The sequence below is a fragment of the Jaculus jaculus genome, chromosome 12 (assembly GCF_020740685.1).
Source record: "Jaculus jaculus isolate mJacJac1 chromosome 12, mJacJac1.mat.Y.cur, whole genome shotgun sequence".
Classification (NCBI taxonomy): Eukaryota; Metazoa; Chordata; class Mammalia; order Rodentia; family Dipodidae; genus Jaculus; species Jaculus jaculus.
Window position 1 is genome coordinate 5,428,966 of NC_059113.1, and position 18,069 is coordinate 5,447,034.

An 18,069-nucleotide genomic window follows, 5' to 3' on the forward strand; every position below is an offset into this window, starting at 1 on the left:
AGGAACTCTAGATGCATGTGCTACCGTGTGCATCTGGCTTACATGAGTACTGAGGAGTTGAATCTAAATCCTTAGCCTTCACAGCCAAGCACCTTTGTTGGGCCTTGAGAGGCCCGGGCGTGAGGCTTAGTGGGACTTCCTGAGCCTAGCTAAAATTTGGCGACCTGTCTCTGGCCAGCTGGGACTCAGCAAGACGCCTAATGGCTTCTGGACTGCTACTTCTGCGCAGGAGTTGGAATTGTCATTTCAATAGTCACAGTTTACTATTGGCCCTTGCCTCTTCTTCCATCCTAGAATCCCCGCCTTCGTCCCCAACATTATATAGGCAACTGCTTGTAACAATAAAGCGAGTTCCTGCTTCCACAAGACTCCCGACTCAGTGTGGTTTTCCTCCACTGACTAGGAGAGGTTCTGAGTTGTCTGACGCTCACCTTCCTTCTCAACCCCTTGGGAGGAACCTGCGGGCCTGGTCCCTCCTCAGCACTACCTACCCGCTGGGGAGGAGCCCAGCACACCTTAACTGCTAAGCCATCTCTCCAGCTCTATTTTATTTTTTATTTTAGATAGATAGAGAAAGAGAGACAGAGGGAGAGAGAGAATTGGCACGCCAGGGCCTCAGCCGCTGAAATTGCATTCTAGACACATGCGCCACCTAGTGGGCATGACCGTGTGCTTGTCTCACCTTTGTGTATCTGGCCTACGTGGGGTCTGGAGAGTAGAACATGGGTCCTTACGCTTCACACGCAGTGCCTTCATCGCTAAGCAATCTTGGTATTTGTGATAATCCTCCTGCCTCAGCCTCTCCAGTGCTGGGGTTATAGGCATGTACCATCATACTTGCTAATTAGAACACTTTATGTGAAACACACCAAATGATTTAGTGGTAAAGAGCCATGATATGTGCAATTACTCTTACAGTGCTCAGCAAAAGTGTGCATGTGTGTGCGTGTGTGCATGTGCGTGTGAGACAGAGGGAGGTCAGTGATACAGCAAATGGAGCAAAATGTCAGTAACAGATGAGTCTGGAAACATGGGTACATGACCTTTGTATTTTTTTTCTCTCTCTTTTTTCTTTCTCCTCTTCCTGAGTCTCACTCACTATGTAGCCCAAGCTAGCCTCAGACTCCTGATCCTCCTGCCTCCACCTCCCGAGTGCTGGGATTACAGGCATGTATGGCTACACACAGTTTATACTATTCTTTTTTTTTAATTTTTATTAACATTTTCCATGATTATAAAATATATCCCATGGTAATTCCCTCCCTCTCCACCCCCACACTTTCCCATTTGAAATTCCATTCTCAATCATATTACCTCCCCATTACAATCATTGTAATAACATATATACAATATCAACCTATTAAGTATCCTCCCCTCTTCCTTTCTCTACCCTTTATGTCTCCTTTTTAATTTACTGGCCTCTGCTACCAAGTATTTTCATTCTCACGCAGAAGCCCAGTCATCTGTAGCTAGGATCCACATATGAGAGAGAACATGTGGTGCTTGGCTTTCTGGGTCTGGGTTACCTCACTTAGTATACTACTTTCCAGGTCCATCCATTTTTCTGCAAATTTCATAACTTCATTTTTCTTTACCGCTGAGTAGAACTCCATTGTATAAATGTGCCACATCTTCATTATCCACTCATCTGTTGATGGACATCTAGGCTGGTTCCATTTCCCAGCTATTATAAATTGAGCAGCAATAAACATGGTTGAGCACGTACTTCTAAGGAAATGTGATGAGTCTTTTGGATATATGCCTAGGAGTGCTATAGCTGGGTCATATGGTAGATCAATCTCTAGCTGTTTTAGGAACCTCCACACTGTTTTCCACAATGGCTGGACCAGATTGCATTCCCACCAGCAGTGCAGAAGGGTTCCTTTTTGTCCACATCCCCGCCAACATTTATGATCATTTGTTTTCATGATGGTGGCCAATCTGACAGGAGTGAGATGGAATCTCCATGTAGTTTTAATCTGCATTTCCCTGATGACTAGTGACGTAGAACATTTTTTTAGATGCTTATATCCATTCGTATTTCTTCCTTTGAGAACTCTCTATTTAGCTCCAGAGCCCATTTTTTGATTGGCTTGTTTGATTCCTTATTATTTAACTTTTTGAGTTCTTTGTATATCCTAGATATTAATCCTTTATCAGATATACAGCTAGCAAAGATTTTTTCCCATTCTGTAGGTTGCCTCTTTGCTTTTTTCACGGTGTCCTTTGCGGTGCAAAATCTTTGTAATTTCATTAGCTCCCAGTGGTTAATCTGTGGTTTTATTGCCTGAGCAACTGGGGTTGTATTCAGAAAGTCTTTGCCAAGACCAATATGTTGAAGGGTTTCCCCTACTTTTTCCTCTAGCAGTTTCAGAGTTTCTGGTCTGATGTTAAGGTCTTTAATCCATTTGGACTTAATTCTTGTGCATGGCAAGAGAGAAGAATCTATTTTCATCCTTCTGCAGATATATATCCAGTTTTCAAAACACCATTTGCTGAAGAGGCTGTCTCTTCTCCAGTTAGTATTTTTGGCATTTTTATCGAATATCAGGTGGCTATAGCTACTTGGGCTTACATCTGGGTCCTCTATTCTGTTCCACTGATCTACATGTCTGTTTTTGTGCCAGTACCATGCTGTTTTTGTTACTATGGCTCTGTAGTATAGATTAAATTCAGGTATGGTGATACCACCAGCCTCTTTTTTGTTGCTCAGTATTATTTTAGATATTCGAGGTTTTTTGTGATTCCAAATGAATTTTTGGATTGTTTTTTCTATTTCCATGAAGAAAGCCTTTGGAATTTTGATAGGGATTGCATTAAATGTGTAGATTGCTTTAGGTAAGATTGCCATTTTCACAATATTGATTCTTCCAATCCAGGAACAAGGGATGTTTCTCCACTTTCTAGTGTCTTCTGCAATTTCTCGCTTGAGTGTTTTAAAGTTCTCATTGTATAGATTCTTTACTTCCTTGGTTAGGTTTATTCCAAGGTACTTTTTTTTTTTGATGCAATTGTGAATGGGAGTGATTTTCTGATTTCATCCTCTGTGTGTTTGTTGTTAGCATATAGGAAGGCTACTGATTTCTGTGTATCTATTTTGTATCCTGCTACATTGCTGTAGGTTTTGATCAGCTCTAACAGCTTGCTAGTAGAGTCTTTAGGGTCCTTTATGTATAGAATCATGCCATCTGCAAATAATGATAACTTGATTTCTTTCTTTCCAATTTGTATCCCTTTTATGTGTGTCTCTTGCCTTATTGCTATGGCTAAGACTTCCAAAACTATATTAAATAAAAGTGGGGACAGTGGACACCCTTGTCTTGTTCCTGATTTTAGTGGAAAAGCTTCCAGTTTTTCCCCATTTAGTAATATGTTGGCTGTAGGCTTATCATAAATAGCCTGTATTATATTGAGATATGTTCCTTCTATTCCCAGTCTCTGTAGGACTTTTATCATGAAGGGATGTTGGATTTTGTCAAATGCTTTCTCTGCGTCTAATGAGATGATCATGTGATTTTTGTCCTTCAACCCGCTTATGTAATGTATTACATTTATAGATTTGCGTATGTTGAACCATCCCTGCATCTCTGGGATAAATCCTACTTGGTCAGGGTGAATGATCTTTTTGATATATTCTTGTATTCTGTTTGCCAATATTTTGTTGAGAATTTTTGCATCTATGTTCATGAGGGAGATTGGTCTGTAATTTTCTTTTTTTGTTCTATCTTTGCCTGGTTTTGGTATCAGGGTGATGCTGGCCTCATAGAAGGAGTTTGGTAGAATTCCTTCTTTTTCTATTTCCTGGAAAAGCTTAAGAAGCAATGGTGTTAGCTCTTCCTTAAAAGTCTGGTAAAATTCAGCAGTGAATCCGTCCGGGCCTGGGCTTTTTTTAGTTGGGAGATTATTGATAACTGTTCGGATCTCCATGCTTGTTATAGGTCTATTTAAGTGATTAATCTCATTTTGATTTAATTTAGGTAGGTCATATAGATCAAGGAAATCATCCATTTCTTTCAGATTTTCATACTTTGTGGAGTATATGCTTTTATAGTATGTCCCTATGATTTTTTGAATTTCTCTGGAATCTGTTGTGATGTTACCTTGTTCATCTCTGATTTTATTAATTTGTGTCTCTTCTCTCTTTCTTTTGGTCAGATTTGCTAAGGGTTTATCAATCTTGTTTATCCTTTCAAAGAACCAACTCTTTGTTTCATTAATTCTTTGGATTGTTCTTTTTGTTTCTATTTCATTAATTTCTGCCCTAATCTTTATTATTTCTTCCCGTCTACTGATTTTTGGTTTGCCTTGTTCTTCTTTTTCCAAGGCTTTAAGGCAAAGCATTAGGTCATTTACTTGCGACCTTTCTAATTTCTTAATATAGGCACTCAAGGCTATAAATTTACCTCTTAGAACTGCCTTCATTGTGTCCCAGAGATTTTGGTATGTTGTGTTCTCATTATCATTTGACTCTATAAATTTTTTTGATTTCCTTTTTGATTTCTTCATTGACCCATTCATCATTTAGTAGTGTATTGTTTAGTTTCCATGATTTTGTGTATGCTCTATAGTCTTTCTTGCTACTGATTTGTAGTTTAATTCCATTGTGGTCAGATAGAATGCAAGGAATTATTTCAATTTTCCTGAATTTGTTAAGATTTGCTTTGTGTCCTAATATATGGTCTATTTTAGAGAATGTTCCATGTGCTGCTGAAAAGAATGTATATTCTGCAGCCTTTGGATGAAATGTCCTGTATATATCTGTTAAGTCCATTCCTTCTATGACCTCATTTAGTCCAGATGCCTCTCTGTTTATTCTTTCCCGGGATGACCTGTCAATTGATGAGAGTGGGGTGTTAAAGTCACCCACCACCACTGTGTTTGGTGTTATCTGTGACCTTAGTTCTAATAGTGTTTGTTTGACGAATTTGGGAGCCCCCATGTTAGGTGCATATATGTTTAGGATTGTAATGTCCTCCTGTTGGAGTGTGCCCTTAATCAATATAAAGCGACCTTCCTTATCTTTCTTGACTAACGTCGGACTAAAGTCTACCCTGTCTGATATTAGGATAGCAACCCCTGCTTGTTTTCTAGGCCCATTTGCTTGAAACACCATCTTCCAACCTTTCACCCTAAGATAATGTCTATCCTTTGTAGAAAGGTGAGTTTCTTGGAGACAACAAATTGTAGGATCCTTCTTTTTAACCCAGTCTGCAAATCTATGTCTTTTCGTTGGGGCATTGAGGCCGTTGATATTAAGAGATACTATTGAAAGGTGTGTATTTTTGTTTGCCATTTTTGTGTGTGTGTGTGTGTTTCTGGTTCTACCTGCGCTCTCTTCTGTTAACTAGTATTTGAGTATTGCTTGTTTTTTCTAGGTTCCTTATATGTGTGCTTTTCCTTTTCTTCAGCATGGAGGATTCTATCAAGTATTTTCTGTAGAGCTGGTTTTGTCTTCAAATACTCCTTTAACCTGCTTTTGTCATGGAATGTCTTTATTTCTCCATCTATTTGAATGAATAACTTTGCAGGATAAAGTAACCTTGGTTGACAGTTGTTATCTTTCAGAACTTGGAATATATCACTCCAAGCCCTTCTGGCTTTAAAAGTTTGTGTTGAATAATCTGCTGTAATCCTGATGGGCTTGCTTTTGTAGGTAACTTGATTTTTCTCTCTAACTGCTTTCAATATTTTTTCTTTGGTGTGTGTGTTTGGAAGTTTGATTATAATATGGCGAGAAGAGGTTCTTTCTGGGTTTTGTCTGGCTGGGATTCTAAAGGCTTCCTGTATCTGCATTGGCACCTCTTTCCCAATTTGGGGGAAATTTTCTTCTATTATTTTGTTGAAGACGCCTACTATGCCTCTGGAGTGGAGTTCTTCTCCTTCTACTGTGCCCTGAATTCTTATATTGGATCTTTTCATAGTGTCCCGAATATCTTGAAATTCCCACTCATACTTTTCTATAAGTTTGTCTTTCTCTTTGTTGGACTGCATTAGGTCTGCCACCTGGTCTTCTAGCTTAGATATTCTGTCCTCTCCCTCATCCATCCTACTGGTGAGATTTTCTACAGAGTTTTTTTTTTTTTTTTTATTCCATTAACTGTGTTCTTCATTGCTAGTAATTCTGACTGGTTTTTCTTTATTATTTCTATTTCCTTATTTATGTCTTGTATTGCCTTCTTTATTTCTTGAAATTGGTGTCCTGCATCTTCTTTGATTCCTTTGATTTCCTCTTTAAGTTCCTCTTTGACTCCTTTGATTTGTTCTCTGACTTCTTTGAACATATTTACAATCATTCTTTTGAACTCTTTCTCAGGCATTTCCTCTAACTCTTTCTCACTGGAGGACATTTCTGATGCATTAATACTTTTAGGTGGGTTTATATTGTCTTGCTTTTTAGTGTTTCTTGTGTTATAATGTATATATTTTTGCATCTTGGATTAAGTTAATGCTTGGATTTTCTAGCTAGCTGTGTATTCTTAGCTGTATCAATTGATTTGATGTAATATATTTTCAGGGTAGGACCTTAAGGTGTTAGGTGTGGCTCTTAAGACTCTCAGAGTATCTACAAAGATGTTCTTAGGGGTTGAGTTTCCCTGCTATAGGAGTATTCGAGCAGGCTGAGTGGAATAAAATACAGGTAGATTCTAAAATTTAACTAAACACTGTACACATTCAATCAAAAACAGCCCAAGTATGTATGCAAGAGTAGTTATTATAACGACCAGATCCTCTATCAACAAAGAGATTAAGATTTCTGGTCTGTTGAGGGATCCAAGTCAGCTTGCAACCAAGTGAGACCCTTCCCTGGTGCAATCCCAGTTACCTTGGATGGTTTTGGTCTCAGTCAAGTTGCTGCCTGGGCCGTCGGGCTGCTGTTCTGATTTCTGGAGCTGGGCACTTGCTTTTCCTGTGGGGCAAACCGAGCCTGGCAAGTGTGGCCCTGCAGATCAGCACCCCTGCTGCTGGAACTGCTGCTGCTCAGGCTGCCCCTGCTGGGACTGTAGCCACTGCTGCTGAAGGTGTTGCTACTGGACCCACCGCTGCTGCTGCCTCTGCTGCTGCTGTAGCTGCCACTGCTGGAGCCACCACTGCTGCTGAAGCTGCTGCTGCTGTGTTCACTGCCGCTGCTCCCCCTGAAGCTGCTGTTGCCGAGTCTGCCGCTGCTGCCACTCCTGGGTCCGCTGCTGCTGGGGCCGCTGTTACCGGTGCTGGAGCCGCTGATGTTGCTGCCGAACTCTGCTCCTGCTTGGGTCCCGCTGTTGGCGTGGCCGGGTCCCTGGCCGCTGCTCTGTACGCCATAGCTGGGCTCAGGCTGTGGGGGAGGGGAGGGAGCCGCGGCTGCTCTGGTTCTCTCACTGCTCCACGTGTTCTTCTACCTCGCAGTCTGCTCCTCCGCTGCTCGCTGCCGCTCTCCCCTCACGTTTCCCGAGTTGCGGAGAGCGCGGTGTGAGGGGAAAATCCCGCACCTGGCTTTTCCTGCGGCTCGAGCCGAGCCTGGCGGCTTTATGGTGCGCTGCAGCTGCAGCAGTTGGCCGAGCTGCCGGAGCCGCTTTTCCCGCCTGTGCAGGCTCTGGATGCTCTGGAACTCTTCTACTTCTCTGCTGCTGCTTCAATTTCCTATACACCTCACTTTTTAGTAAAAGTGTGTATTTTGCTGAGTTTTTTTGGTCTTTTTCCCCCTTAGGCTGCTTTGGCGTGGTACCTACACCGCCATCTTAACCGGAAGTTATACTATTCTTATTACAATTTTTCTATAAGTCTAAAACGTTTGGCCAGGTACAGTGATGCACTCCTGTAATCCCAGCACTCGGGAGGTGGAGGTAAGAGGAGTGAAAGCTCAAGGTCATTCTCTGTAAAGCAGAGTCTGAGGACAGCATGGCTATATGCAACCCTGTCAAAAAATAAAAGCCGGGAGTGGTGGCACACGCCTTTAATCCCAGCACTCGGGAGGCAGAAGCAGGAGGATTGCTGTGAGTTCGAAGCCACCCTGAGACTATGTAATAAATTCCAGGTCAGCCTGGGCTACAGCAAGATTCTACCTTGAAAAATCAAAAAAATAAAAAATAAGGGAAAGAAATTTAAAAAGATATATGGATGAGAAAGTAGGGAGATCACCATGAATTTGAAGTCTCCCCAGGCTCCAGAGCGAGTTCTAAATCATCTTGGGCTGAAGTGAAACCCTGCTTCAAAAAAGACCTTCCACACACCCCCCACATTAAAAAGATTCACAGAATACATTTGTTGTCAGAACAAATAGTCAATTTTAATTTTTTTCCTACACTAGTAACGGAACCCAGGGTCTTGTGCATGCCAGGCAAGTGTACCTTTGAGCTCTATCCCAAGTCCAACTAAAAATACTGAAAAAAATGTGCCAGAGACAAAACTGGGGTGCGGAGACAATCGATGGTGAGAGAGCAGACAACATACGTGGGGAGCGCATGGGTCATGGCACGGTATGCCAGGAAAAAGTGCTTTGACATCAAATGTTTCAGTCTGGAACTGAGGTTGGTACAGCCAGACATGGGGATTGGAGATAAAATCATAAAAAGACAATTTCTCTGTAAACACTGAAATGAAGAAATGTAGAGTGAGAAGCGTTGGAAACCAAGGACTAACTTTTGAGACCTGAAAAGCAGAAAGAAGCACAAAATGGGGGCTGAGGGATGGTTCAGAGGTTAAGGGGTGCATACTCCTGCAGTTTGTTTACAGTGGCTAGAGGCCCTGGCGTGCCTATTCTCTCTCTCTGCCTCTCTGTCAAGTAAATAAATAAAATATCCTGAGAAAGAAATATAAAGTGATCAATGATGCGTCCGCAGAAGAGGGAACATCAGAGGATGTTGCAGGCAAGAGCGTGTGCCACACAAACATGAGGGCCTGACGTGGCCTGAGCTCCATCTCTAACACACACACACGTGTGTACACACACACGCACACACACACACACACACACACACACACACACACGCACACAGGCATGCCCGCTGTGGCCTGTCACCTCAGTCCTCTGGGGAGTGGAGGCAGAAGTGCTGAGCCTTGGTGGTCAGCAGGAGATACCTTTGCAAGGAAATATGGTAGAAAAGCCGTAGAGGAAGACACCAACATTCTCTCACCTCTACACATGTGCACAGGGTGCATGCAGCTGCACACAACCGTAACACACACACGAGGGTGTGTTGTATCAGGAAGCCAGGCAGGACAGCAGAGTGATCAAGGAGGATGATGGTGAAAGGCTCCACGCATGCAGTCAAACAGGATGTGTGTGCTGAGTACATGCTATGCTTTCATACACTATGCAGAAGGGACTCTGATGTCAACTAATAGCAATAAAACACGGCTAGAATAAGCTGGGCGTTCACCTGCTGTCCCAGCATTCGGGAGGATAATTCATTTGAGGCCAGCCTGGGACTATATGTGAGACTCTGCCTCAAAAAGCCCACAGCTGGATGTAGCTAGGTGGTGGAGCACTTGTCTTGCAAGACGTAGAGACACAGGCAGATTTTAAAGGATGGCATTGCTGCACTCACCCTTGCAGTCAGTGGTGAGCTGCGGTGCTGGGGATAAAATGCTCAAGACAGTTAGTTGCAAGGAGTTGAGGCTGCAAGTCCAGCAAGAATGACTTTAGGCAGGGAAAGTCAAGAAATGTTGGGAGGAACTCAACTACCCAAATTCTAATTTTTGCTAGTTTAATTAGAAATTACTCTTAATTAGTAATGAACTCTAATTACTAATTTAAATTATAAATGCTAATTTGCTCCTTCTGAACCTCACTGTCCTGTCTGTAGTACAGGAACGTTAGTTCTACCCCAGTGGTGCGGGGGGGCAGGGTAAAGAGCACAGGACCGTTCTGGCATATAATATTCACTCAGTAAATATTAGATATTGCTACTATGTTCTAGGAGTTTGGAACAAAAAAGGAGAAATGACGGGCTAGAGAGATGGCTTAGCAGTTAAGGCACCTGCCTACAAAGCCTAATGACCCAGATTCAATTCCCCAGGACCCACATAAGCCAGATGCACAAGGTGGCACATTTATCTAGAGTTCATTTGCAGTGGCTAGAGGCACTGACGTGCTTATTCTCTCTCATTCTCTCTCACAAATAAATAAAAACAAATTTAAAAAAGAGAAATGAGCTGAATTTTTTTGAGGCAAGCCCAACAGACTGCCTTTTTAAATGTGAGTGAGAAATAGAGAGAAAGTTGGCACACCAGGGCTGCCAGCCACTGCACTCGAACTCCAGATGGGTGCCCTTTGTGCACGGCGTGACTTTGAGCGCCTGCATCGCTGTGCTTGTGTGCGACCTGCAGAGTCGAACCTAAGTCCTCAGGCTTTGCGGGCAAGCACTTTAACCACTAAACCATCTCTCCAGCCCTGGAACTTTTGTTTTTTTACACAACAAAAACCAAAGTGGTGTTTCTCTTATGCTAGCAAGAAGGCAGGCTGGCAACCCGTGACGCTGGCCTTCTACAGCCACCTCACCTTAGGTGGCTCTGTGGTCATCTTGATGCTGGCCTGCAAGATGGAGATGGGGAAGTCGGGGTGGGGGCTGGAGCTGAGCCAGAGGCGGAAGGAAGGGTGAGGGTCCTCCACCTGCAGCTGTTCCACCAGTTTGTCCAGATTAGGCATCCACGACAGCGACAGGTGGCAGTTTGCCAGGAACACCCAGTGCCCTGCAAGAAGGTACCAGGGTCAAAATGAGATATTCCCCAAGCTCTCCTGTCCCCACACCATCCGGCTGCTGGGATGGAGTTGGTGTTCTATGCTGCCTGCCACTTCTGGGGTTTCTGGAGAGAGGATCTGCAGACACAGCACTGTGAATGAAGCCGGTGGCTCTGGGAACGAGGACCAGGGCTGAGGATGGGCGGGAAAGAACAAATGCATACTGACCCTGAACCACACCGTCTCGGAGGAGTCGGGCAGCAATGGGGGCCTGGCCCTGGCCCAGGGACAAGGCATGGAAACGCTGGGCCATTCCCGTGTGCTCTGCCAGCTGCAGTAGGGCACTGGTGGGGTCCACGCCCGGGGACAGGATGAACACAAGCGGCGATCGCGGCGTGGAGTCCTCCAGCACCTGGAAGCGGCACGGGGCTCGTCTCGGGCGGAAGGCCCCAAGGCTCGCACAGGACGGGCCGAGCGGGGAGACGAGAGGAAGGCGTGGAAGGCAGGGAGGGCAGGGCTGCCCGGACAGAACGCAGGACCACTGACCAACTTCATGTTCAGCACGGGTGGCTCGATGAAGCGGGAGCCAAGGTTGGAGACGATGAACGCGGTAACGCAGAAGGCCACGCGGTCCTGGCGCAGGGAGCGCACAATCAGCATCCGCTGCATCTCGTTGCAGGCATTCTCCCACTCACCTGGTTATGAACGAATGGTCGCGGGGGAGTGAGCGCGGGAGGATCGAAACGAAGGCCCGCTTGCAGGGACTGCAACCAGGGGAGGGGGAGATGAAAAGGCAAGCTTCAGGGAAGGGGCGCCGGGGCCAGGCACCTGGCAGCATGGCCTTCTCAGGGGCAGCATTGGTATACCACAGGTGCCAGTCCCGAGGATACTGCTCAAAGGAGTTCATGAGGCCATGGAAGTTGGTCAGTTTATCCAGCTCTGTGATATTATCCCAGTAGGCATCTGCCAGCCAGCTAGTACATGGATTATCCATTTGACCCTCTCGATCAAGGACCTTGGGGGACGAGAGAGGAAGGAGATGCCTGGAAATCCTCATAGGAAGAGTTATTAATTCTGAATATTCCTAGCACAAAGAAGTGACAAGTTTTTAAAGTGATGTGTATGTCAAGCACCCTGATTTAATCATTACACGCTGTATATGTGTGTTGAAATGCCACATTGTAAGCCAGGTGTGTTGACTCCTGCCTTGTAATCCTGGCACTCAGGAGGCTGAGGCAAGGACTGCCAGGACCCAAGGCCAGCCTGGGCTACAGAGTTTCAGGCTAGCCTGGGCTACAAAGAGACTGTCTCAAAAAAAAAATGTTAAGCCACATTGAGGAAGTGAGGCTATGACTCAAATGGTGACGTGCTTCTTGCCACACAAGTGTATGGCTCTCCGCTGGGATCCCAGACCCAGGAAAAACACTGCACAATAGCAGGCATGGTACCACAGCACTGGGGCCGTAGGGCAGGGGTCCCGGGGGCTCGCTGGATAGGGAGTCTAGTGGAATTGGCGAGCTCTAGGGTCAGCAAGAGATTCTGTCTCAAAGATTAAAGTGGTCCCAGAAAGAGGTAGGAGGATCGCTGTGAGTTCAAAGCCACCCTGAGACTACATAGTGAATTCCAAGTCAGTCTGGGCTAGAGTGAGACCAAAGAAAAAGAAAAAGAAAAAAAATAAAATGATCCACTAAAGAAGACAACCAATGTCAACATGCAGACACATGCACATATGAACTTTCATACACACACACACACACATGAACATTCATACACACACGTACACATATGAACATTCATAGATGCACACACAAACAAAACATTACATTTATAAGTTATTTCTGGTCTTGTATGGTAGAGTGAATGGTGAGTGAAGAGATGGGGAATAATGGGGGGCACTAGGACTCACGCAACTGAGATCACAGTTCAAGTTTAGGAAGATGGCGCCCTCTGGTGGTTCATGGCAGTCATGTCTTCAAACCTATTCACTAACTGGTAGCCTCCTTGGGATTCAAAGAACCATAAACTTATCCACGCATTCATAAATTCACTCTTGTTTTGGTTTTTCGAGGTAGGGTCTCACTCTAACCCAGGCTGGCCTGGACCTCTGTAGCCCCATGCTGGTCTCCAATCCATGGTGACCCTCCTGCCTCAGCCTTCCAACTAGCTAGGCTGCAGAGGTAAGGGCCTTTGCCCTGACCTTCTGAAGAGGCCCTTACTGTTCATCCGGCATGTATCAACTGCATTGGGACGCATCACAGAACAATCACTTCTGCCCCTGAGCAGCTTACTTTCTGACGTGGACTTATGAGCCCATGGCCATGTTTTGGACTATCTAAAGCATGACAAACCAGGAGTGGCGGGACACGCCCGGAATCCCAGACCTCTGGAAGCTGGGGCAGGAGGACTGCCACAAGTTCAAGGCCAGCCTTGGTTACTGAGTGGACACCCTGTCTCTCAAACTCCTCCAAGAAAGCATAACAAATGAGCAGTTATCTATTCTATCAAAGATGCCCTGTGAAAATAAAGAAAGCTAAGTTAAGGAGACCTGGCAGGGCTCAGAGGAAGTGTGAAGTATTAAACAGGGTCAAGGCTAAGGGGGTTGAAGAGAAGTCTTGGCAGTTAAAGGTGCTTGCTTGAAGCCAGATGCACTAAGTGGTGCGTGCGTCTGCAGTTCATTTTGCTCTCGCTCTCTCTCAAATAAAAGCAAGACACGTCAGAGCATCTGAGGGGAATGAGGGCTGCTCGTCTAGAGTGGAGGTGGGTCGTGCAGTGGTGAGAACACCGACTCTGGGGAATCATATCAACATGGTGTCCATGTTAATAGCTCTGCCTCATGGCTAAGTTGGGAGCTTGTGGTGGGTCATCGGAAGGCTGTTTCTAAAACCCAGTGACAGGAGCAGAAGGACACTGTCTAAGAGGGAGGGGAATGCAGCCTCAAGGGCTCAGCATGTTCATGGGCTTCAAGTGAGTCCACGTGGTGTGGGCACGTTTTTTCCAGCCCTGTTCAGATGCAAGGGCCACATGGAGCCAAGGGGGATAAAGAATCAAGCACAATCATGATTTTTTTTTGCCAAGCAAATGCAACACATGAAGAGGGACAGAAGTGACCATGGAATTCAAGACCAGGGAGAGATGGTCTGGGAGGCAGCACAATGGTAGCAAGATCATGGCCACTGGTGGGCCACAGGGAAGAGGTGTTCCAATGCCTGCTCGTACTGAGTTCCAGGGGTACCGTGAGTCACCCCCACAATCCCAGGGAGTTCACTGAACATGGCTCCTGTCAGCACACTCTGTGAAAGCTCTGGCCTGGCACTCTGGGTCTGTAGTTCTCATCACATCTGCCCTCATCTTCACCCCAACCACCATGCTGGCAGATGCCCTCTGCTGACTCACCACGCCCCCACGCAGAAAGAAGTTGTACTCGTCCATGTTGAGCTTGCCAGAAGTCTCCAGGATTTTGGCACACATATGAAAACTGAACAGTAGCTTGTGGCGTTCAAACAGGGTGCGGCAGGTGTACCTGGAATAGAGCACACGGGAGCAGTGCAGCGACGCGGGGAAGGCGTCCGACGGGAATGCTCACTGAGACCCTGAGTCTTGCTGGCACTGAGGGGCCTTAGCTTCTAACCCACACCTCCTAGAAACAAGCAAGGACTCAGGGGCCAGCCGAATAACGAGAGATTCCCAGAGTTCACCCTTAAGTCAGCATTCCATTCCGCTTAGCACACAAACACCGTTTCCCCAATGTTTCCGGGAACTCTACGTCCTTGAGGAAGCCGTGGCAGGGTAGAGGCAACCAGTCATCATTATAACATGGTGTGATGAGTTCTACACAGCGGTCAGCGGTGTTGGGAAATGTAAGGCAGGGTTCCCAGCCTTGTCTAGTAGCCTCAGGCGCTCCTGACAATAGGTGCCCCAGGTGCAGGGGAGAGAGGGCTCTTGAGTGCTCCAGGGAGAGCTCAAAACATAAGGAAAGTCCTGGGGTGAGAAGGTCATGGGTGTAAGCAGGCAGTGCTGCCCAGGGCTGGTGTGAGGTGGGGAGCCAAGAGACTGGGGCAGATTGAGACCCGGTTTCAGAGGGCTTTGGGAGCCACTAGACATGACAACCACTGAAGAGTTTAGGCCAGGAGCTCCAGGGGCAGATGCACGGCACTGTGGAGGCGGCTCCAGGCCGGCTCGGGCCACAAGTGGTCAAAGGAAATGGACCACAGCCAGCGGCTTGGTCCCGTCTTGCACACGTGGGTGCAAATGTTGGTCAGACCTGTAGACGGCGTAGGTGTGGTAGTCATTCAAGTAGTCAATGCGGTCCTCCAGCTTGGTGCTGCGATGGCTCTTGTCGATGCTGAGGATGAAGAGGCTGATGTAGGCGTCCAGGGAGAACTGGTACATGGGGTCAATGCGGCCCATGTCATTAAGCACAAAGAACAGCACGGAGGCCCGCTGGGCGCATGGGCGGTAAGCCTGTGGGTGGGGGGGACAATCACGTCAGGGCCACACAGGGACAATCAACCGCTGGGGCTGGGGGCTGGGGGAGGAAAAGACTCAAGACCACATGATTCCCGGAAGCTAGCCAGGGGCAGGGCGGGGGGGGGGGGGCAGCAGCTTGCCTCCCGGGCTGAGTCAATGTTGATCTCCGTGGTCTCACTGGTCTCCAGCTGCTCCGTCACCTCCGTGGCTGTTATCTTGGATGTCCGCAGGGTGTTCACCAGCTGCACATCATCCAGCAGTGAACCTGTGGCCTCGTTCAGCAAGCTGGGAGAAAGCCAAGAGACCCATGGATCAAGAAGTCTGGGGTGCCGGGCTTCAGGGGAGGGCCTCCTCTCAGCCCCTCGGGGTGCTACTGTGCTGCAGACAGAGTGGGGGGTGCCAGTTGGGAGCAGGCCAGTGGGGCGGGCATGGAGCGCAGTCTCACCGGAGGATCTCATCCTCTAGTTCCTTGAGTTTCCTCTTGCCAGCAGCAATGTTGATGACCAAGGAATCCTTCTGTTCTTCCAGCTCAGGCCGCTCCTTCCGAACCACAATACCCAGCAGCTGGGCCTCCAGCCCCTGAGCGATAAGACCCAGAGTGAAGGGCTTTCTCCGGTGACTTCCGCGCTTGCAGCGCCTTGGCCGCCTGAAACCCTCATCCTCAGCTCGAGCCTGGCCTTTTTCTTGGGGTTTCTTCCTGGATTCTCCAGCTTCTTCCTGCTGCACACAGCCTGGCTAGTGGCTGGTACCCACCTGCTCCTTGACAGCAAAGTTGACAATGGTGGTCTTCGCCGAGGTCTCTGGGCTGTAGTGGGGGTTGGAGAGCTTGGTGGTGATGTAAAAGCGGAAGTTGGTGTTGTATTCCACCTCTTTGTCGCCAATGCGCATCAGCATTCGGCCACCTGTATCGACAAAAGGGCAAGCGCGAAGGTCTCACAGGACTGACGCTTTTCCTACCAGCACCCAGGCTAGCAAGTCAGGCCGCCGGACCCTGCCTGAACCTGTCTCCGGGGAGGGACAGGGGGCAGAGGCCCAGCCACAGCTGCCCTCCCATCCCTGCGCCCGACTCGCTGGCCTCCAGGTCTGCAACCCAAGCCCGCGACAAGCCCAGGCCCTGACCAATTCGAGCTACAGATTTGTTGAGCACAGGGTTGAGTGAGGGGTCCAGATATTCCTGCACATTCTGGAGGAGCACCGGATACCCAAACTGGATGGCTGTTTCTAGGATTCGAAGGTAATCTCTCATCTGCAGGTCGATGATCTTCAGGCCCTGGAGAGTAAGGGGAGAGAGAGGAGGAGCGTGGAGGAACACCAGGTCCACAGTAAGCAAGGGCAGGACCTTAGGAAGACACTAGGGTTGGGAAGAGATTCTCCTGGGACAAGGGAACCAGCCCCCCAGCCTGCTACCTGGTCTCCTTCCATGTTCTTGATCCACTTCAGGGCCTGGGCCTGAGGGTCGATCATGAGGGCCCACCTGCAGGAGCAAGCGTTGGGCAGAAGGCAGGTTCTGCTCCTTTTCTGCCCCCACTCCCGGCACTGTCTTTACCTGTTGCCCCGGGTGACTATGATGCCATTCTCAGTGGAGAAGGCGTCTGATGGCAGGCCTTGGATGTTCCAGTCCCGAACTTTGGTGGGATTGGCTAAGAAGTTGTCAATGGCAAAGCGAGGTGAGCAAGGGACCTGAAGCTCCCAGATCTGGAAAAGGAAGAGCTCACACTTTGTTTCACAGGCTCTGCTCCTCCCCGCGTCCCCAGAGCTCCCTGTCGCACCTTCTTGATCCAGATTTGGTTGACAATCTCATCCCGGTAGTTGGTCAGGAAGGGTCCCATGTAGGACAGGAAGGCAGCTGCCAGGAGACAGTCACCCACCAGGTAACCCAGATCCTCCTCCAGGCCCTGGTGGACAGTGAGGAGGTTAAGCGCCTGGGCTCCAAGGCCCTGGAGGAACTTGGAATGCTTGGAAGACATTCTCCTTTGGATGCTGGTCTAGAGCAAAGACAGTCTCCCGCTGTCCTGAACCTCTGCATTCTTGAGAACTCTAACTGCCCTGAGATCTCCTCCTCTGACAACAGTGTGCATCCTTTTGATTACTGGTGAAAAGACCTAACTCCTTCATGGAACCAGGAGCACAGTGACAGGGAGACGAGATGGCCCATGTCTGTCAACTCTCAGGTGGCTACACTAAGGTCCTCATTTGCTTTCAACGCCCCACAGTGCCCCCCCCCAACTCAACTGGAGCCAGTGGATGGAATGCCTTTCCTGCAACATTCTCATCAAAGGCGAGAAGGGGGAAAACGGCCTCTTATAGCCTATTCTTAGGTTTCCTATATCTAAATGTCCTTGTTTTTCGTGACTGTTGTCTCCGCACAGAAAGGGGATGGGCCTCTTGGATGAGGGCCACGTGGAAGGGGAGCCCCCAGCACCCAGCTCACCTGCACCGTCTCCTCCCAGCGGGCCTTCTCCCCGGCCAGCCCGGACACCAGCATGCCAGCCCGCTCCAGCTTCAGCTCCATCTCCTCAGACTTCTTGCGAAGCTCCTCCTTCTGTGCCAGCTTCTCATCATACTGCTTCTTCAGCATCTCCAGTTTTTCTGCCACCTGGGAGGGCGGGGTCAGAGTCTGGGGCACAGAGCACACACGACTCGAGGGCACACTGGCCTGGGTCAAGTCCTGAAGGTGCCACTTTGTAGCTGCCTGACCTTGAGAGACAGTTTGAGTTTCAGTTTCCCTCATGTATGTACCGTACAGGGCTGTTCTGAGGCATGAATGAGGTAAATTATGTAAATCTTCCTTCCGCCACCTTCTAGAGCTCTGGATCTTCCTGGTAATGAAACTCAATGCAGACATGGGACAGATACCTCTTCTCATTTAATTTAAATTTTATTTATTTCTGTATTTATTTGAGGGAGAGAGAGAGAGAGAAGGAGAGATAGAGAATAGGCACGCC

At 47.7% G+C, this 18,069-nt stretch overlaps 1 protein-coding gene across 1 annotated transcript in view; it reads right to left on the reverse strand.

Moving 5' to 3' along the window:
• The window catches only part of Dnah2 (dynein axonemal heavy chain 2), a 136,906-nt gene that overhangs the window by 5,987 nt on the left and 112,850 nt on the right, over nucleotides 1–18,069 (reverse strand). Inside the window, exons 64-77 of the mRNA XM_045130831.1 lie at nucleotides 17,556–17,720; nucleotides 16,894–17,019; nucleotides 16,671–16,819; nucleotides 16,532–16,598; nucleotides 16,244–16,394; nucleotides 15,878–16,026; nucleotides 15,570–15,703; nucleotides 15,265–15,409; nucleotides 14,919–15,118; nucleotides 14,051–14,177; nucleotides 11,486–11,672; nucleotides 11,204–11,352; nucleotides 10,886–11,069; nucleotides 10,478–10,668 (exon numbers count right to left, since the gene is read on the reverse strand). Coding sequence (XP_044986766.1) covers nucleotides 10,478–10,668; nucleotides 10,886–11,069; nucleotides 11,204–11,352; nucleotides 11,486–11,672; nucleotides 14,051–14,177; nucleotides 14,919–15,118; nucleotides 15,265–15,409; nucleotides 15,570–15,703; nucleotides 15,878–16,026; nucleotides 16,244–16,394; nucleotides 16,532–16,598; nucleotides 16,671–16,819; nucleotides 16,894–17,019; nucleotides 17,556–17,720 — 2,124 coding nt within the window. The remainder of the gene's footprint in view (nucleotides 1–10,477; nucleotides 10,669–10,885; nucleotides 11,070–11,203; nucleotides 11,353–11,485; nucleotides 11,673–14,050; nucleotides 14,178–14,918; nucleotides 15,119–15,264; nucleotides 15,410–15,569; nucleotides 15,704–15,877; nucleotides 16,027–16,243; nucleotides 16,395–16,531; nucleotides 16,599–16,670; nucleotides 16,820–16,893; nucleotides 17,020–17,555; nucleotides 17,721–18,069) is intronic.